At 37.7% G+C, this 20004-nt stretch overlaps 1 protein-coding gene across 6 annotated transcripts in view; it reads right to left on the bottom strand.

Annotated features, from left to right (window-relative positions):
- LOC126297494 (glucose-6-phosphate 1-dehydrogenase) overlaps window positions 1-20004 on the bottom strand; it is a 259429-nt gene that overhangs the window by 18293 nt on the left and 221132 nt on the right. For all 6 annotated transcript variants that reach the window (XM_049988376.1, XM_049988375.1, XM_049988378.1 and 3 more), the window contains 2 exons: window positions 19571-19729; window positions 11099-11318 (listed from right to left, as the gene is read on the bottom strand). In XM_049988376.1, coding sequence (XP_049844333.1) covers window positions 11099-11318; window positions 19571-19729 — 379 coding nt within the window. The remainder of the gene's footprint in view (window positions 1-11098; window positions 11319-19570; window positions 19730-20004) is intronic.

The following is a 20004-nucleotide window of genomic DNA, read 5'->3' as shown; positions in this document are numbered from 1 at the left end:
CACAGCAATCCGTATTGCAAAAGATTGTTATTGAGCTTTTGATAGGTGGTCACAATAATGTGACTGGACAGTGTAATTCTTTCCTTATCATGGCTAACAAATGCAATTCAATTTACTACTCATTATTGGTGATGTTTCTTCACAGAAAATACTGCAGCAAATTAGCATATATTTATAAAGTTCACTTAATATACCAATAATCATTATGATTCCATAACACATTGAAACCTATCACTTCTGCAAAGCACTGTACTGTACTGTACTGTTCTGTCACGAGATGCCCTTGCTGACCGTGCATGACACAGTCAACTCTAATTGTTTTAATGTTAGACAAAGATCGGCCAAAAATGGCACATCACTCACTGGAAATGAAAACAACTGAAAAAATAAAATAATAATTTTTAAAAAAGGTCAAAACTACCACAAATTCAATGTACGAGTATGTATAATCATCACATTGTTTGAACAAGATTTAGATCACTCAAAAAGAGATCAGATTCAACAATCATCATGTTTTCAGTATTTTATTGCTTTCAGTTGAACAGCTGACACAGAAATTGTAGTCATTACCAACTGACCAGGACGTCATCAGTTCACCTCCCTGCACTTACCTTTTTGTCAAGTGTGATAGTTAAGAGTATTCAATAAAACTGAAGAGTAAATTAACTTAGTACAATAATTACAGACTAATATTGTTTATAGGTAAGAATAATAGAACATGCACTGATAGTAAAACATAATGCATATGGTTTTACAGAATCATACAGGCAGACTCTTACCATCTACGTAATACTCTCAGATGCATTTTCATGAATGTAAACCAAGTTTCTTTTCTGGCAACTAATAGACAAAATAAATGTGCATGCACAAAAGTATCTTTCACTCAGTATGCATATTGCAGAAGATGTGTGTGTTTTAAATGCTTTTACAACAATTTCCAACCAAGACATTATCATGACAACATTCAAAGAGCTTGCCTGAATTACAATACGAAACAATATTTGTTATGATTATCTATGTTTTCAAAACCTAAGCCTCATGGTCTGCACCCTTTAACAAGAGCTACTTTTGAGAGGTCCCCAAACAGTGTGTTAAAGTGCACTGAATTGGTGGGTAATCAAATGTGGTCTGCCCTTGCCAGAATTCATTAAAATGTTGTTGTTGTTGTTGCTGCTGCTGTTCATCATCATCATCATCATCATCATCATCATCATCATCATCTTCTTCTTCTTCTTCTTCTTCTTCTCCTCCTCCTCCTCCTCCTCCTCCCCCCTTCCTCTTTTTCCTTTTTCTGTTGTCTTCAGTCCAAAAACTGGTTTAATGCAGCTCTATTTTGTAAGCCTCTTCATCTCTGAATAAATACTGTAGCCTACATCCATTTGAAGGTGCTTACTGCATCCATGCCTAGTTCAATCTCTACAATTTCTACTTCCCAAACTTCCTTCCAACACTAAATTGATGACTTCATGATTTCTCTGGATCCTATCTACCAATCCCTTCTTTTACTAAAGTTGAGGCACAAATTACTTTTCTCCCCAATTCTGTTTAGTACTTTCTCATTAAATACATCAGAGCTGGTCATGGTGTGCCAAACTTCATGTAGGCTGCATGTGCAGCCTGCATGCAGGCCAAGGCTCAGGCTGTCTTGTCTTTGCTCAGTTCTTCTTGAAAGTACCCAATACAGTGCAACATGTGGTTTAGTACTGTGGTGTGGCATTTATCAGGCGGTGCAACTCTCTTCAGTTCAGCAGAATCAGTACTGTTTACCCTTTGCTATTTGTTTGTGGCATGAAGGGCGTTCACAGTTCCAGTGGCTGTTGGCACAAAAAGAGGCAATCCAGCAAATCTATCATCATTTAAAAATGACTGGGAATGACAGAAGAGAGAGATAAGAATTCTCAGTACATATTATTCAGTCACATAAGTGATGGGTACTGCAAACTTGCTATTAAATGACATTACAATATCATGCAGAAAGAATTGAAGGATTTAGTTGTCAATGAAAGAGCAAAAACTTACCATGATCAACAGGTGTGATATACTATTATACACATCAATAAGAACTTTGTGCTAAATTTGCAGACATGCAGTACATGAAGAATTTGGTGGTATGGGTAACAGACTTTCCGAAGTTGCATGCATTATCCCACTGTTAGTTGCAAAAGGTTTTGATGGAACTACACAAAGTGTAGGGAGACTTTATATACTGCTGCAAAGTATGTTGGTCAATGGAATGATTTTTCACTTTTAAACTCACTACTATTGAATTTGAGGAGGAAAAAGTATTGCACAAACGAAACTTAGTACAACCAGAATGGATTGCAACCATCGTATTTTAAGTGGACGCAACAGCACACTGCGCATAGAAGGGCACTGCAAGGTGAGAAACAACTTCTTCTGATTTGATTGAGAAGCATTTAAAAAGAAAATTGCAATGTAGAAGGGGCACATTCTGATGAACTCAGGCCAGTTCCTTAAGGTCAACTGCATCAAAGAAAATGTGGGGTTTGAAGAATTCATTGGGGCTTTGAAAAAATTACGAGGATAGTTTCCTAAACGTTTTGAGGACACTGCCAATCTTACCACCATTTTTGGAACTGTTTGCCATTTCAGTTGAAAGTGCCCCTGTGCACATGCAGGTGTAACTGATTGATCTGCAAGGCAATTCCCATTTTAAAGGTGTATCCTTTTATATTAAAACTGTCTAGGATGTCTACACTGCTTTTGTCAGGTAGTTACCATGTCTCCACAATGAGGCTGCAAAAGTGCTACAATATTTTGATCAACGTGTGTGTGTGTGTGTGTGTGTGTGTGTGTGTGTGTGTGTAAAATCTTTTTCAGTTATGAAACTAAATAAGTCATGGTTACATGGCAACTTGAGTGCAAAAATCTGGAACTGTCCATGTCTGTCCATATGCTGACAGTTTGTACCATATAAAAATTATATGTTGTCTTCAACACACGAAAAATAATTAAACAATACCGAAAATTTGCTTTGGTTGTAATCTATGTTGTTGAGAAACATGAAATATAAAACCAAGTCATATTCAGTCTGACTGCATTGCCATTTAAATGTGGCACATTCGCAGTTCCCCCTCAGATAGCGTTGTGTGGTGGTGCGGGAAGTGTGCAATGAGGATCAGGCTACGGCACTCCTGCCAGTGCACGGTTCACAAAAAAATTCTTGGCCACCCCAGAATTACATGATTTATCCATCAATTTTCAGCGTTCTTCTGCAACACAGCATTTCAAAAGTGGCTATCCTCTTCTAGACTGAAGAGCTTACAGTCTACATTTCACTTCTGTACAAGGCTACACTTCAAATATCTTCAAGGAAAACTTCCTAAGACATGTTAAGAAATTCCTATTTTCCAGAAATGCTTTCCTTGTTATAGCCAGTCTGCATTTTGTATCCTCTCTATGGTATTTCACCTATCATCAGTTACTTTTGTGCCCAAATAACAAAACCCATCTACTATTGTTAGTTTATTTTTACCAATCTAATTCCCTCAGCAACACCTGATTTCATTTAACAACATTCCATTACCCTTGTTTTGCTTCTGTTGGTGTTTATCTTATGTCCCCCTTATAAGGCACTGTCTGTTCAGTAAAATATCATAAGAAAACCTTAGTGGTCCTCCTCCTGCCGTTGTGTAGACTGAATAATCAACTTTTAATGTTCTTCACCTTTCTGTCATGACGTAAAGGGATTAATTTATTATTATAAATTTTGAATAAGTCAGAGTAATCCCACATTGGTATGCTAACAACAAATGTACCCAGCGGTTTTATCAAAGTTGCCGTAAAAAGTGCCCACAGCTGATTTACAACTAGAAAACTATAACATGCAGTTGTTTTCCATGTAGCACACGCCTCTTGTGGCATGAGAAAAAAAAGAAAAAAAAATGCTGCAACTTAATATGGAATCGAACCTCTGCTCCTCAGCTAAAGTGATGACTAGAAAACAATTCCCTGTTAAGGGACTATGTTGTGTATCTATAGCTAATAACACCATACTACTACTACTACTACTACTACTACTACTTTTTTTCCCCAGAAAAGCATTTGTGTCTTCTTGGAATATGTGTAGAATACAGGCAGGAGCACTTTTGCATAATATTCCAAGTAGTAATTTCTTCCCCATGTTATCAATGTAATGTAAAAATGACATGTTGCATTTCACTCACATCATTGCTGTAGCAGACTTTGACTCTTGCTGTGATTTACCACCACCACTTCTCACATTGTCATGTGCACATATTCATGGAGTGCCTTGCACAGGGCAGATTTCCAAATTAATGGGAAGTTGCAAATAGGGTAAAAGAAGAGCCCAACAAAATCTTACACACCAATGAATCTGTGAGGCACACTCACTAAGATGTTGGAGAAAGGTCTCTCTGAAACACTAACTGCTGTAAGCAATGTAAGCTTACTCAAGTACTTGCTAAAAGAGCTATGTTGATGCCATAATGGTATTTAACAGAATGTAGCTATCATCACTGCTCACAAAGATGATAAATATCAACAATTACTGGCAATTATATAAATGTTGGTTAGAACATTGTAAGGACAGATAGGTAATCTTGTTATTTTCTCTAACATCAAGCATGAAAAGGACCCCAGCTCTGGGACATCAAATACAGCTTGACACACTAAAAAGAAAACAAGAAATGTATTATCTATATAGACAACCTGCTTCTTCTGGCACATGGAAACAGACAACTCTGGATCAAAACAGCCTACCACAGAACAGAGCAGTGCAAATATATAAAACTTTAAGTATTACTTTATAAACCAACTTACCTAGTCCTGGCCTTCAATAAGGATAAATTAGGTAACTGTTCATAGACAAACTACCAGCAGATAACTAAGGCTGGGCTTACATGAATATGACTATTTTCACACTCACTAAGTTGCAGCAGATATCAAGAACAAATTTTTAACATCTAAAATACTGTGTTTGGTTCAGTGCAATTTCATAATACTTATAGATGTAGTAAATCTTTCCCATTGTATGTTACTTGTGTCTGTGGTGGGGTGTGGCTGTAGATTTTGCTCCCACAAATTGAAGTTAATTATTTTAGCCAAATGAGTAAACCAATTATACTTAAGTTTTCTTCTTCATGAGCACTCTGAAGGTTGTGATGGGAATTGTGCCTTTATATTCCCAAAGAAGGTTTTAAAAAGTTGAATGCATTTCCAAAGATGGGAAAATAAGCAAAAAGTCCTATAAATATTTGATTTCGTCACACAATTTTAAATTAATCATAAATTTTATGTCAAAGGAATAACAAAGAAGGTGTGAGTAATACATTCTCTGGAAAGAATTTATGTCTGACATTCACAAAAGACTAAATCTGAAACAAAGTGAGGTGGTGAAGTGGTTATAACACTGGTCTAACATTTGGGAAAAGTGCGGTACAAGTCAATAGGGCGTTACACTCGACTCTTCCTTCTCTTGATAAGAAATCTGGGAATTTCTTCAGCTGTTCTTAGGTATGATGCATCAATTAATTCTGCATAGTCCACATCCAAGATACATTCGCAGTATTTACTGCAGAGCAAATACTGAGTGTGTCTGCAGTAGTGCCCTGGGTGTATCAAAGCAAATCCTCTGGGACGATTAATTAAAATAAAGTACAGTGTGGAATTTCAATACTGTAAGGAAAAGATAGATTGTTACTTACTGTGAAGATGACCAGTGAAGTTGCGGACAGACAAAATGGAAAGACACACAGTATCTTTCAGCCACAGCCTTCATCAGAAAAAGAAAAACACACACATGACCGCCGCCACCTCCAGCAGCTTGAACCGAGCTACCAGAGGTGGCAGTTATGTGTGTATGATGTGTGCTTTGTTGTGTGAATGAATGCTTGTGTGTTTATCTTTCTTTTTCTGATGAAGGCTGTGGGTGAAAGCTAATGAGGCAATATCTTTTAATTGTGCCTGTCTGCAACTTCACGTCACCTTTGTGGTAAGCAACAATCTATCTTTTCCTTACATTGTTGATATTCCAACCTGGCATTTCCATTGTCTGAAGTACAGTGAGGGCAGGGAGACAATGGCTTCAGACAGATAAACTAGGCTGAGACAGTTAGTAACCTAAATATTGATGGCAAAATGGGATTTGCATGCCACTCATCAGTAAACCATTCAAAGCTGGACTGGAGCTGTCAGTTCAGCTATTCAAACCCTCCAACGGCAATATGGAATTAATCTGGACAAAAGAAATGAACTTTGTGAATACAAGATCCACAATTTGCAGAATTACTTCATTGCACTGATAATAACAATGGTGAGAGCTGACTTAATCCTGATGCTGTTATGTCCATTTCCCTCTACCACAATAGTACAGTGCCTTGAAGTCTCAAGGAACTTTCCTGTGGTTTGTGACAGATGTACTAATGGATTATAGTAATAGGTATGATGGCGTGATTGGTCTAAAGGTTCTTTTATTTTTACAATACTCTTTTTGCTCATCATTGCCCTTATTTCTGTAGATTTTTTATATCATCTGGCAACATACACACTGAAGAGCCAAAGAAGCTAGAACACCTGCCTAATATTGTGTAGGGCCCCCTCGAGTACATAGAAGTGCCGCAACACAATGTGGCATGGACTTGACTAATGTCTGAAGTAGTGCTGGAGGAAACTGACAGCATGAATCCTGCAGGGGCTGTCCATAAATCCATAAGAGCACAACAGTGTGGAGATCTCTTCTGAACAGTATGTCGCTAGGCATCCCAGATATGCTCAATAGTGTTCATCTATGGGAAGTTTGGTGGCCAGCAGAAGTGTTGCTGGAACCACCCTGTAGCAGTTCTGGATGTGTTGGGTGTCACATTGTCCTGCTGGAATTGCCCAAGTCTGTCAGAATGCACAATAGCATGAATGGATGCAGATGATCAGACAGGATGCTCACGTATGAGTCACCTGCCAAGAGTCATATCTATACATATCAGGGCTCCCATATCACTCCAACTGCACACGCCCCACACCACTAAAGCGCTTCCACCAGCTCGAACAGTGCCCTGCTGACATGCAAGGTCCATGGATTCATGAGGTTGTCTCCATACCCAAACACATCCATCTGCTCTATACAATTTGAAACGAGACTTGTCCAACCAGGCAACATGTTTCCAGTCATCAACACTCCAATGTCAGTGTTGATGGGCTCAGGCATGGTGCAAAGCACTGTGTTGTACAGTCATCAAGGATACACGAGTGGGCCTTCAGCTCCAGAAGCCAATATTGATGATGTTTCGTTGAATGGTTTGTATGCTGACATTTGTTGATGGACCAGCATTGAAATCTGCAGCAATTTGTGGAGGAGTTGCACTTTTATCACACTAAACAATTCTCTTCAGTCATCGTCATTTCCATTCTTGCAGGACCTTTTTCCGGCCAAAGCAATGTCAGAGATTTGATGTCTTACCCGATTCCTGATATTCACAGTGCACTCGAGAAATAGTCATATGGAAAAATCCCTACTTCATCGCCATCTCAGAGATGCTGTGTCCCATCGCTCATGCACTGACTATAAAACCATGTTCAAACTCACTTAAATCTTGATAGCCTGCCACTGTAGCAGCAGTAATCAATCTAACAACTGCGCCAGATACTTGTCTTGTATAGGTGTTGTCGACCTCAGCACCATATTCTGCCTGTTTACGTCTCTCTGTATTTGAATATGCATACCTATACCAGTTTCTTTGGTGCTTCAGTGTATTACATTTCTGTTTTTAATTCTTGGGGTTAATGAAACGTTCCTAGCAAAAAGGGAGCAGTAACTAAAATTATTCAACACATTCTTTTACTAGCAGGGCTAGTACACTGCCTGCATTTCTCATGTACCTTTGAGTTATCAGTGCCATATAAGACTCATATACAGTGTGTCTCACGAGGAATGGTCAATATTCAGAGATATAATAGGAATGCTCATTTGAAGCAAAAAACCTCCCACACACGTATGCTCTAGTCTGAATGCTTTCCAAGATAGAACTCTTTTAACGCACGTTTGTGTCTTGGCTAGTGGTAGACACATGTGCCTTACCCTCCCTACCTCTTTCATGTTTTATTCTAACCCAACCAATGTGCAATTGTATATGATATGTTGTGAGGGAAGTAGTGCAAGGGATTGTGAGGTTATCACACAGAACCATCAGTAAACTGTGTACATGCACTGGCTAGAATGACATACATCTAACACACCTACACTACCGAAGAATATGCAGATATGGTGTAAATTTATAGCTTTTGCAGTGGTAATGGTCCTGCTGCTATCGAACAATACTGTTGGTGCTGTTCGACACGTCGAATTCCTGATCACAGAGTGTTTACCAGAGTTTTCAGTGCACTGCATGAAACAAATATTCTTCCAACTTCCCAGTTTTCTTCGGAACATGTAGTTCAACAATCTGGGCAGGAGCAGCAACATATTGCTGAGATGGTGCAGCGTCGTTCCCCTACCACAATATGGTGACATTCTGCATGTATCAATGTCCCACGAACACATGTATGGCAAACATTACATGCAAAAAAACTTGTACTCATTTCATGTACAGCATGTCCACAATTTCACATCGGTAACAACGCCACACAACTTGAATTTCATCACTGGTTAAATGACAATTGCCATTAGCTTCCATTAATACTATTCATTAGTGTTGCCACATTTACACGTAATGGAATCAGCAACACATGTAATAATCTCTGATGGTCACAGGAAAATCCACAGGCTACAGTGGAAATCAGTTTAAAAGACCATTTTTAATCAATATTTGAGACAGCATGACCAGTATCATTTTGATAAGTCCAGACATTTTAGAAGAGCAAATGAGTTAGCAAAATTACCCACATTTGTTGGAAAAATCATTTAATGAACACTTGGAGGATGTTCCTTTGGCAAAGTGAACTACACCATACTTCCAGCAGAATGGAGGCACTCCACACTTTACCAGATGTGGGAGGGAACATCTCAATTGCACTTACCCTAATCATTGGATTGGTCACAACAGTACAATTACCTGGCCACCAAGACTGGCAGATAGTGCTGCCTTCATTAGGGACTGTGCAGAGGCATTCAGACAAGCAATATAACATTTTCTCCCAAGAGTGCACAAATGCACTGAGGTCGGCAGTGGAATATTCGAAGATAAGCTTGCACAGGCTAGAGTAGCATGGAGAGCTGCATCAAACCAGTCTCAGGACTGAAGACCACAACAACAACAACAACAACAACAACAACAACAACAAGTTAAAAATACATATTTTTCAATTGATACTTACTAAAATGCATGTTGTAATGTTTACTAACTGTTGTACATGTGTACGCATCTGTACCTGACAATGTATTAAATAATACAGGAAATGAATAACAATGTAAACTGAATATGTTCTGTTTAAGAAACCCTTCGGAGTAGGGCACATGTCCGTATGAATTTTTTTGCTTCTAATGATTTTTTCCTGTCATCCCTGAATATTGTCCATTCCTCCTGGGACACACTGCATGCAATTAAATCTGCACTGGAAGTTTTACTGTTCTAATAAATGTACAATTCTGTTAAATTCAGCAAGTAGTTTACTATAATCACTATTATTATTATTATTATTATTATTATTATTATTATTACTACTACTACTACTACTACTGCTACTACTATCATATCAGACAAGCAGCTATTTCAGAATTTTTGGTTTTGAAATAATTCTGCTGTTAAGCATTACAGCATGTACAGTTCCAGGTTCTGCACTGTTTCATGTTCTGTCTACGGCTCATTCTGACAACACCTTTGTGTTTGTTGCAAGTCATCAACTTCCTGAAATACTCTTCAATACATTATTTGAATTGGTCATTTGGCACTCACTAAGTTGCTATAGATTTCTGGATACAAGCTTCCAGTCTAGAAATTATGAATAATATTTTATTAAATTTCCCATACTTTGTTTTAATATGTGCCTCCATTTATTCAGACAAGTCTCAGATCAGTTCTGAAGTTCACAAACAATGGGGAAAGTTAAGGGGGAGGGAGGTTATGGGTGAATAAACAGATGGTAATTGGTTTTCAATTGAATTTCTTATCTCAAGATTCAAAATTTCTGAAATGTTATTTATAGAAACTTCAGTGTATCTGAACTGTCGATATCAACATATAAAGTCATGAAATGACAAATCCCATATGCAATAGCTGGTCATTACTAAAAGTAATCAGCAACAGAAGTAATACTGAATAGCATTTTTGAAAAAATTGTTGTTAAAATCTGGTCCCTGCAGAAAAAGACAACACAATCAATCCAGTAAATTCCATAATAGACTAACTGTATAAACTTCCTTCTCCCCAGCACACTGTTAACTTATACAATACTATTTACCATAGAGGCTGAAGGATTTTAATACAGTGTAATGGACTGCTACAACTACAGTCCCTTCCCCTCCTCACAAGGTGCCAAACTGCTATGTTTTTTTTTTTTGTTTTTTTTTTTTTTTTTAATAAAGAAGTTACATAAGCAAGTATGCATTTGTAGTTACCATAATTGTCATCTACAGTTTCCACTATCTGGAGCACATATTAACTCCCTAATTATCTCCTCTCCTATGTCTCTTCATGTAGCATATACTTCAAAATATCTAATGTATACAAGGAGGTAGATGCAGCACAAAACTGCATGGGCATATTACCAATTCCACTACTACATAAATAAACATTATAAGCTGCAAAGATTACAAACCTATACCCCAATTTATGAGGCAAAATACTTTCGTTGGTTGTTTTAATACAACACAGTTTAATTACTTAGTTTCAATTTACTACTCCATCCAACATTGTCTAATATGTTACTAACATCAGTGAGTTATCATGAGGCTGAGGCAGTTTTAGTAGTTAACATGCCATGTTTGTACTGAACAAGTTCACAGTGGTGATGAATGTGAGAGTGGACATTGCAATTAGCAAGTAATAATGGCAATTTTTATAGCCACTAGAAAATGAAATTTTCTGATTGGTGCGAAAAAAAATTTCTTGTCATTCAACCTACATTTTGGAAATACCTATTCACAACTTTTCCAACATAACAGTCTGTTTTAAATGAAAGTACTTACCTTCTCGTTGCGTATGTCATCTGGATGGATAGATGCTGGTTTTTCCATTGCAACAAGACTAAGAATTTGTAGTAAATGATTCTGCATAACATCACGAATTATTCCAAACTCATCAAAGTAGCCACCTCTTCCCTGTGTGCCAAATGGCTCCTTGAAGCTTATCAAGACAGAAGCAACACATTCCCTGTTCCAAGTAGGACTGAAAATTCTATTGCCAAACCTGTTGAGAGAAGTGAAAAAAGAATGAAAAGTATTCGCCATTTTGCAATCTGTATTTTACAGATGAGTCAAACAATTATAAAAATTTTCTGGGAAACAATTAAAACATAAAAAATAACCACTGGTAATAGATATTCTACTATAAAAAAGTTTTTAAAAAGTAATTTAAAATTCAGGGCCAAAACAGCTGCACCATGAAGCAATTATTGTACAGAAGTGCGTAACTTGTAGTACATAATTAATAGTGGTGACAAATGGTTAAAATCTGTGACAAACTGAATCACAGCACTGGTGCAAAACTATTATTTTATGCAGGTATCATGAGTTAATAGATACTTCTGTGTTACCCCATCAAATCAAAGAGGAATGAGCATGTCCAAAATTAATTTTAGATAGAACTTGTATACACAACTATGTCCTGTTTTGTTTTCTTCCTCACAGTTGGGTTTCGCAGAAGGGAAAGTCTTTCTTTCTCATCCCATCCGGTAAGTCTCCTCTGACCACGGGTTCTGGGCAACACTTCTGAACTCTCACCACTTCCTAAATCTCACCCATCCTTTTCCTTCATCCCTCTTCTTTCCACTTGCATCCTTCTGTCAGGAGAAGGAGCCACTGGTTCCGAAAGCTTGCAAATTTCACTAACTTTATATGTGTGTCCTCCTGTTGACACTATGTGAGTACATTTTTTATCTATCCAATTACATCATATCTTCCAAAATTGATTATTTTTGTGGATCTATTAGACTGTCACAGTTGTGATGTGTAATTGCAGAGTGTGACATTCTCTTTAGCTTTGCACCTTTCCTAGTATCCTCATGTGATGTATTTTTCTTTAAGATTATGGCTAATTGTTTGTTGTTTAATTTATATCATAGGCATGTTTCACATATGGGAATGGATTATGCATGGCACTAGAAAGTGATTAACCACCTGGAGAGACATCTGCTAGTCACTGGTCTTTGAGAATTACACACATGCAGAGACATATGTTGGGCAGAAAAAAAGCAGTGAGCTGTGGCACACACTGTCAAAGAATAAATGAGACCAATAAAGGAAAACTAATAATAAAGTGATCATCATGATCTCACAACTAATATTATGGTATGCTGTTGAATTTTAACTGTACAAATGGAAAAGCATCTTTCACTGTCCTTTTGGTGGTGAGGAAAGCAGTCTTTCTATCTGATGGAAACTGCTCAAGTTCAAACACCAATTTCAAAGTGGTAATGTATTCAGCTTTTTAAAATAATCTCCACTGATTAAAGTATGGGTGACTGCTGAGCATGACTTTTGCTGAATCTTAATGGTGAATATCAGATTGTAAATTACCCCTGAACAGACAATAAGAATTTTGATTCAGTTGATAAACTGCTAGAATTGTTTTTATTTTTATCCATTTTCAAGATCCAAATATCACCCAGTGAATTAAATGTAGATTCATTTCGCAACTTGTGGCTCAGTAAGCCATGTCACACTGTAAAGATTTAGAGTAGTAAATTTTCCCTGAGTCTGAAGTTTCTAAAAAAATAGTGTATTAATTTTTCTTTTATAAGTTGCTCGATCTCACCCAATTTTTGTTATTTTATTTACAGGAATGTTGGTCATTTAATGTATACAAATGTCTTTCTTCTATCTGGAAACAAAGGACCTTGAATGAGATCATACAAATAACTTCTCATTTCTTATTTGAATATCATTCTATAAAACTGGTCAAAGGCTTATTAACAGCAAAGTGAAATAGCAATTACTTTATTAACAACAATTATGTGCCTGTTTAATCTTTGTCAACAAGAGCTAATCAAAAAGGTTTTTCAAAAGCATTTTAACATTAGTACCTGTATGAGAAAACTGAAGTGCGTTTTCATAGGTTGGATATTTTGTGATAATTTATTTACTTATCATATGGCATACATTAAGAGATTTTAACCACAAGAATAGTTATCCATATACAAATATTAATAAATTACTACATATAAATGTTTCGTCACAGCTCTGCAGCATAATATAACAGAGCTGACAATAGCTACAGACGAATATCAAGGTCTATTATATAGTTTATTACACCATTTGACATTGCCAGGAAATCTTCGAAAGGACCCTTGTATCCATGTGTAATGTGAGCAACTGTCTGTCATTCTCCACCCCAGTCACAAGATGGTGCTGAAGATTTGCCCCACTTGTGGAAAGTGTCTGCACATCATTCCATGGCTCGTATGGATGTGATTCAGGGTAGTACAAATTGCCTGAGATTGGTCAAATCCAGTGGGTTTCTCCTGGCTGCAGGACAGTTTTATGCAATGTGGAGAACAGTTCTGTTGCCAACACTGTTTCCGTTCACTGATGGCATTGAATTAATTCTCAGTTAAGAATTATGACTGTGATAGAGTTGGACGTCATCAACTTTTTTGCTCCACAGGAAATAAATTGGGGGTTCAATATGAGAAGGTTAGGGTTATCAACAATCTCCTGGTATTCACATAGTAGTGCACTCTTCTGTCTCATTATCAGGAGGGGAATGTCAGTCAAGATAGATAACCAGTATGTTGGAGTAGATTGTTGACCCACTAACAATATACATGGATTCGTTTAAGTTGTACATCTATCTTTTTCACATATGGACACAGACGAACAGTGCTCTGCTGCTGAGTGCACCAATCTGAGTACTGATACTCGGAGAGTGTCTGCTGACAATCCCCAACTAGTGCCACTCATGGACAATGTTATCTAAGCTCTTGTGATTAGCAGGTGTTTGCATCAAGGGCTGTTTAAAAGAGTATGTCCTCTCTAATATGAGTCCAAGGTATTCTGGATGTGTGTTACGATGAAGTTTGACTCCCTCAACATAGACTTCAAGGCTTCTGTGTGCAAATCTACTGGACAAGTGGAAACATGCAACTTCTGTTTTATTTGAGTTAGTTTGTAACCTCCACTGATGGAAGTATTGGCTTATGGTGTCTAGATCAGAAGGTAGTATTTCTTTAGTTATTTTGAAAGTTTTGTGTTGGGTACCTATTGCCCAGTCACCCACATAGGCAAATTATGTGAACTGTTTTGAAGAAATATCAGATATACATCAATTTTTCATGTTCTTCCACCTAACATGTTGTGAATTAGTTTTGTTGTCCATCTGTGGAACACAAGGTGAAATGAATTTGTCAAAAGACATGGACTAACATGGTTCTTTTCAGGGCCCTCCAACTATAAACTTAAAACACATTATTAAGACATTTGATAAAAATAAAACTATGCAACCAATTGCAATTATGGCTAATGCCCGTTAGACTTTCATCTGTTATATCTCTCTGTTCCTATTATCCAGCACAGAAAGGAAAGAACAAATGTTTCCAGATTTGAATGAGATTGAACAGTCCATCCATTTATTAAAAAAACTAAAAGGAATATGTATTAATCCATTCATGAACAGCAAATAATTGCTTGGCAATACGGTTCTGTACTAGGTCGGGAGGGTAGTTGCGGGATGCGAACTACGCTCCCAACCTGGTACAGAAGCAAATAACCAGAGCCACTTCATCATCCCCTCAAACCCAGAACCTCCCACAGAAGAACCACAAAAGTGCCCAACCTGTGACAGGATACTTTCCGAGACTGGATCAGACTCTGAATGTGGCTCTCCAGCAGGGATACGACTTTCTCTAATCCTGCCCTGAAATGAGATCCATCCTTCCCACTCCACCAAGAGTGTCTTTCCTCCGTCCACCTAATCTTCGTAACCTCTTCGTTCATCCCTATGAATTCCCCAAACCACCTTCCCTGGCTCCTACCCTTGTAACCATCCTCGGTGTAAAACCTGTCCCATGCACCTTCCCACCACCACCTACTCCAGTCCTGTAACCCGGAAAGTGTACACGATCAAAGGCAGAGCCACGTGTGAAAGCACCCACGTGATTTACCAACTGACCTGCCTACACTGTGAAGCTTTCTATGTGGGAATGACCAGCAACAAACTGTCCATTCGCATGAATGGACATAGGCACACAGTGTTTGTTGGTAATGAGGATCACCCTGTGGCTAAACATGCCTTGGTTCACGGCCAGCACATCTTGGTACAGTGTTACACCGTCCGGGTTATCTGGATACTTCCCACTAACACCAACCTGTCAGAACTCCGGAGATGGGAACTTGCCCTTCAGTATATCCTCTCTTCTCGTTATCCGCCAGGCCTCAACCTCCGCTAATTTCAAGTTGTCGCCGCTCATACCTCACCTGTCTTTCAACAACAACATCTTTGCCTCTGTACTTCCGCCTCAACTGACATCTCTGCCCAAACTCTTTGCCTTTACAAATGTCTGCTTGTGTTTGTGTATGTGTGGATGGATGTGTGTGTGCCCGCACGAGTGTATACCTGTCCTTCCCCCCCCCCCCCCCCCCAAAGTATGTCTTTCTGCCTTTCTGCTCCCGGGATTGGAATGACTCCTTACCCTCTCCCTTAAAATCCATATCCTTTCGTCTTTCCCTCTCCTTCCCTCTTTCCTGACGAAGCAACCGTTGGTTGCGAAAGCTTGAATTTTGTGTGTATGTTTGTGTGTCTATTGACCTGCCAGCCCTTTCATTTGGTAAGTCACATCATCTTTGTTTTTAGATATATTTTCCCACTTGTAATTTTTCCCTCTATTATACATCATGACAGTGAATGCTTGTGTGATGCACTATTTTCTTTTAGTTATTTTAACTTAATGGACTGCATAAGGACTGTATTTTAATATGAGTTATACAGCATGGACAAAATAAAACTGGCCTAGAAAATATTTAAATATTTATAAGATTGACATGGAACTGACCCTTGCTAATAAACATGAGAACTGTCCATCACAGAAAATGTTGAAGACTGTGATTTTGATGGAACAATCAGCTGCTGTGACATGCACATCTCCCACGTACTTTGCTGTTTCATTACATATGAGTGAGTGAGAGGAGCAGACATGTTTAACGACCAGTTGAATCCAACATAAAGTGGTGTTCACAATAAAACAGTGAATTTTCATTCTGAAGAACAATTTGTGCAGAATGTGTGCTGAACTGTTTGCAAAATAGTGTAACACTGTAAGTGTTCTGACAAAACCTCCAGCAAAGCCTGAGACACAAAACTTAAGTGGAAAAATGACATAAAATGGGCTCTTTAATTAATAAAAAACCATAACTTTCAAAAAACTGTTCTGAGTCTTATTGTAAATATTCTCCAGGACAGTTTTGTTTTGCCCACCCTGCATGACATGGTGACTGTGCTAACAGCATCCAAAGACTGGGAAGAAAATCTCTCAATTTTTAGATTATTGGTTGACAAATTATGTTAAAACAATATTACAATTAAATTTGCAAAAACACACATTGTTGTAGTGAAATCAAAGTCTGAAGATATATTATAAAGGAGAAGAATGACCCAAACAAGATTCTTGCAGTTACAGATTGTTCAGTATTTAGAAATAAAAAACAATGAAAAGTTTTCCTCGACTCTGTTGATTTGTGCCAAGTTGGACCCTTAACTGTAAAGCTGTGACCAGATTACTGCAAAGTAAAACTGAGTGACTGTGGGATGAGAAATGTCTGGAGCAATTTATGCCAATTACAAAAGAAATTATGTACCCCAGATTATTTGGACACACACATTCAACAACAGCTTTCTATTTAGCAACAGATGCATGTGGATATGGGATCAATTGTGAAGTGTTCCAATAATGGCATTAAGATGATAAATTATATCGAAAGGCTATTGCTTTTGTGATTCCACAGCTGTCTTGACATACTCTCACACTTTGAAGCTTCTGATCAAACGGAAAATCACACAGTAGGCTGATACTTTGGGCCTTCTGTTTACAAGGCTTAAATTTTAAAACGAGACTACCAATAAGCATGAACAATGAGCTGTAACATAGAGGACAAGAGAGAGTGTTTAAGGTTTCTATTTAATTATGAACAATAATTAAATATACTGTGAATAACACATCAGAAAAACAAAGGAAAGACCCATGACTCAGCACTGCAAGTAATAAAGAGGAATCGAGAAAATTGCGACCATTTATCTAGGTGTCTTCATTTAATAAAAACTAATTTGATATACTGAGCTTGAGACTTTGTATTCAAACAGATATGGTGCAACACCTGTGGCAGATATGGTAATTTTAGCCAAAATAAATGTATGTATCATATTGCAAAATTTTATTTTTGCAAGGAAATCAACAAATAAGGGGGAATGAAAATGGTAAAAACTACTGTAATTTATCAAAAAACAAAGACACTGCTGAAGGCTTAAACGTCTTAATCAAACGCATCTTCTCATTTCTAGTGGACCAGTCCCTCCAACCAATCACCTAGTGCATCTCATCCTACATAAAATATACCATCCAATATGTGGGGAGTCACAAATCCATTCACAAAGCTACTCACAACCTTTCAAGTTACACACACTGTGACCTCTCTCTGTATCCCAGCTCACATACATATAATGTCTCATTTGCACATGATCTTCCTTTATGAGCAGCAAAGTTTCTGCCTTTTTGAAGTCATGGCTTGCAATCAGATCACCACATAGGCCAGTTGGATACTCAATTCAATTCTTGTTTCCCTGGCCTTCAGAAATGAGAACTAAAACTACTACAAATCTTTAATCCTACAATCACCACACTGAACTCAGTCTTTATTATTCTTGCGCCTGCACTTACACATTCCCTTTATTTCCCTCTTTCTTCCATTCTCTTTCTTTTCTCCTCGTGCCCCCCCCCCCCCCCCCCTTCCTCCCCTTGGCCTGAAAGCCAGTGATCATGATCATGCCCTTTTGGATGTCAGATAAATTTTTCAGTTTCCACATTACTACAATGGCTGCACTGTTTTCTGCATTCACCCGACACACTTTATATATCGTCTGCTGCTAGTGCTGCCACCTGTTGTCTGTGATTGGGTTGTTGTATGTTAATGTCAAACATAGGTGGTGATCACATTAATGTGACTGTACTGTGTAAATGACCCATTTTCCCCCTCTTACCTTTTCCTTCATTCCCATTTCTTTCCTCTTTTCTCACTTTAAATGGGAAACTGTGATCCTGACAGTTAGAAGTACTCCATATATTTATTTGTATGTCTTTCTACTGGCTGTAACGGGAGCTACACCTCCTGAAGATATGTGATATCTTTATTAAATTGTAATATTTGCATATATGTGAATAAAAAAAAAGGGTTTTTTCACTCCCTTAGATTTATTTCACCCAAATATTCAAATTGTTAATATTCTGTAGTGAATTAAGTGTAATGAAGATATGGTACATGGTACATGGTATAGTGCGCGTGTCAGACACCTAATGTACAGTTCTGGAGTTCAATCTCAAGTCAGTCGTAATATTATTTTCTGTCACTTATCACTCATTTCACCTCTGACAGTTTGAATATTAATGTATAAAATGCCAACCTGCATCACAAGTTGGAGTCTACATTGAAATATGTGACACCAACAGCTTTCTGGGAATGTCACTTCAAAGGACAGAGGAAGGTAAGGTCACACCACCTATAATAGCACCCAGGCACAGATGCTACTAGAGCAACTACAGCACAGATCTGGGATAATGCCTTGCCTCTGCTGTGAGAATTCTCTAAGTCTGTTATCAGTCTCTGATGTCATCCAGTGTACACATTGCTATTTGAATGATGATCCTGGTAAGACGTCAGTCAGTCTGCAACATGCCATGCCATCACACATATCATGTTTATTGATAGCATTCTATGATCTACAAAAAAGTTGTAGACATTGAGACTTATTATAACAAGCATGTTGATTCCACCAAAACAATCTATGTTCTACATGGACTGACAGTTTTCCATGCTGGATGTCTCGATTTTTCACTGACTGACATTGCTGTCGACATCGGTCAAGCTGGGCTGACTGTCAATATTGTTCACATCGATTCTGCACTGCGCTCTTTGGCAATGAGTTTGGAGAACTTTCCCGCCTATGATGTAATCACTTATTCTATTAGTAAAGCACCTTCATGTTCGAATCAATCTTCAGGTTGGTGACAGCTTTATTTTATAGTATACAGGGGAAATTATTTTCTGTCAAACATTACATTAAACTTGTCATGGTAACATGCTGATAAAACCCATGATAGAAAAACGTATGTCTTTCAGAGCAATTTTTGTACTATTTATTTCACTTATGTCTCATTTAGCAAACACAAAGAAATGTTTTGTAAAAATCTGGTGGCAATACAAGTCACACACCAGATAAAACAGTGTTTCGAAACATACCTTAACGTCATCAAATTCTGCACCATTTCTTTCCCCAGGTAATGGTCAATTCGGTAGATCTGCTCCTCCTTGAATAGTGATGCCAAATGGTCTGACAATCGTTTTGAGCTGTCAGCATCTCGACCAAATGGTTTTTCTATAATTATTCTTGTCCATCCTCTGAAAAAGATATTCAAATGACTTCAGTGAACAACATGGTGTTTTCCTGCAAAATACACCAGTTCTAAGAAACATGCTTTATTTTTATTTATTGTTCACATTTACAGCTTTAAATGCTGTTTTAACTGTTAACCACAGATTTTTTAAAGGAAAGATAAAATAGTTTGATAGGGTCAGTCAATGCAAGTATGAGACTAGAATTACAGATTGTATTCCGATAAATTTTGAAAAATGTAGTTTATTAATACATTACGTCTATTTTTTCTATCATACAT

Source organism: Schistocerca gregaria, chromosome X, assembly GCF_023897955.1.
Source record: "Schistocerca gregaria isolate iqSchGreg1 chromosome X, iqSchGreg1.2, whole genome shotgun sequence".
Taxonomy (NCBI): Eukaryota; Metazoa; Arthropoda; class Insecta; order Orthoptera; family Acrididae; genus Schistocerca; species Schistocerca gregaria.
The sequence above is the reverse complement of the archived record's forward strand: the minus strand, read 5'-3'. Positions and strand labels throughout refer to the sequence as shown.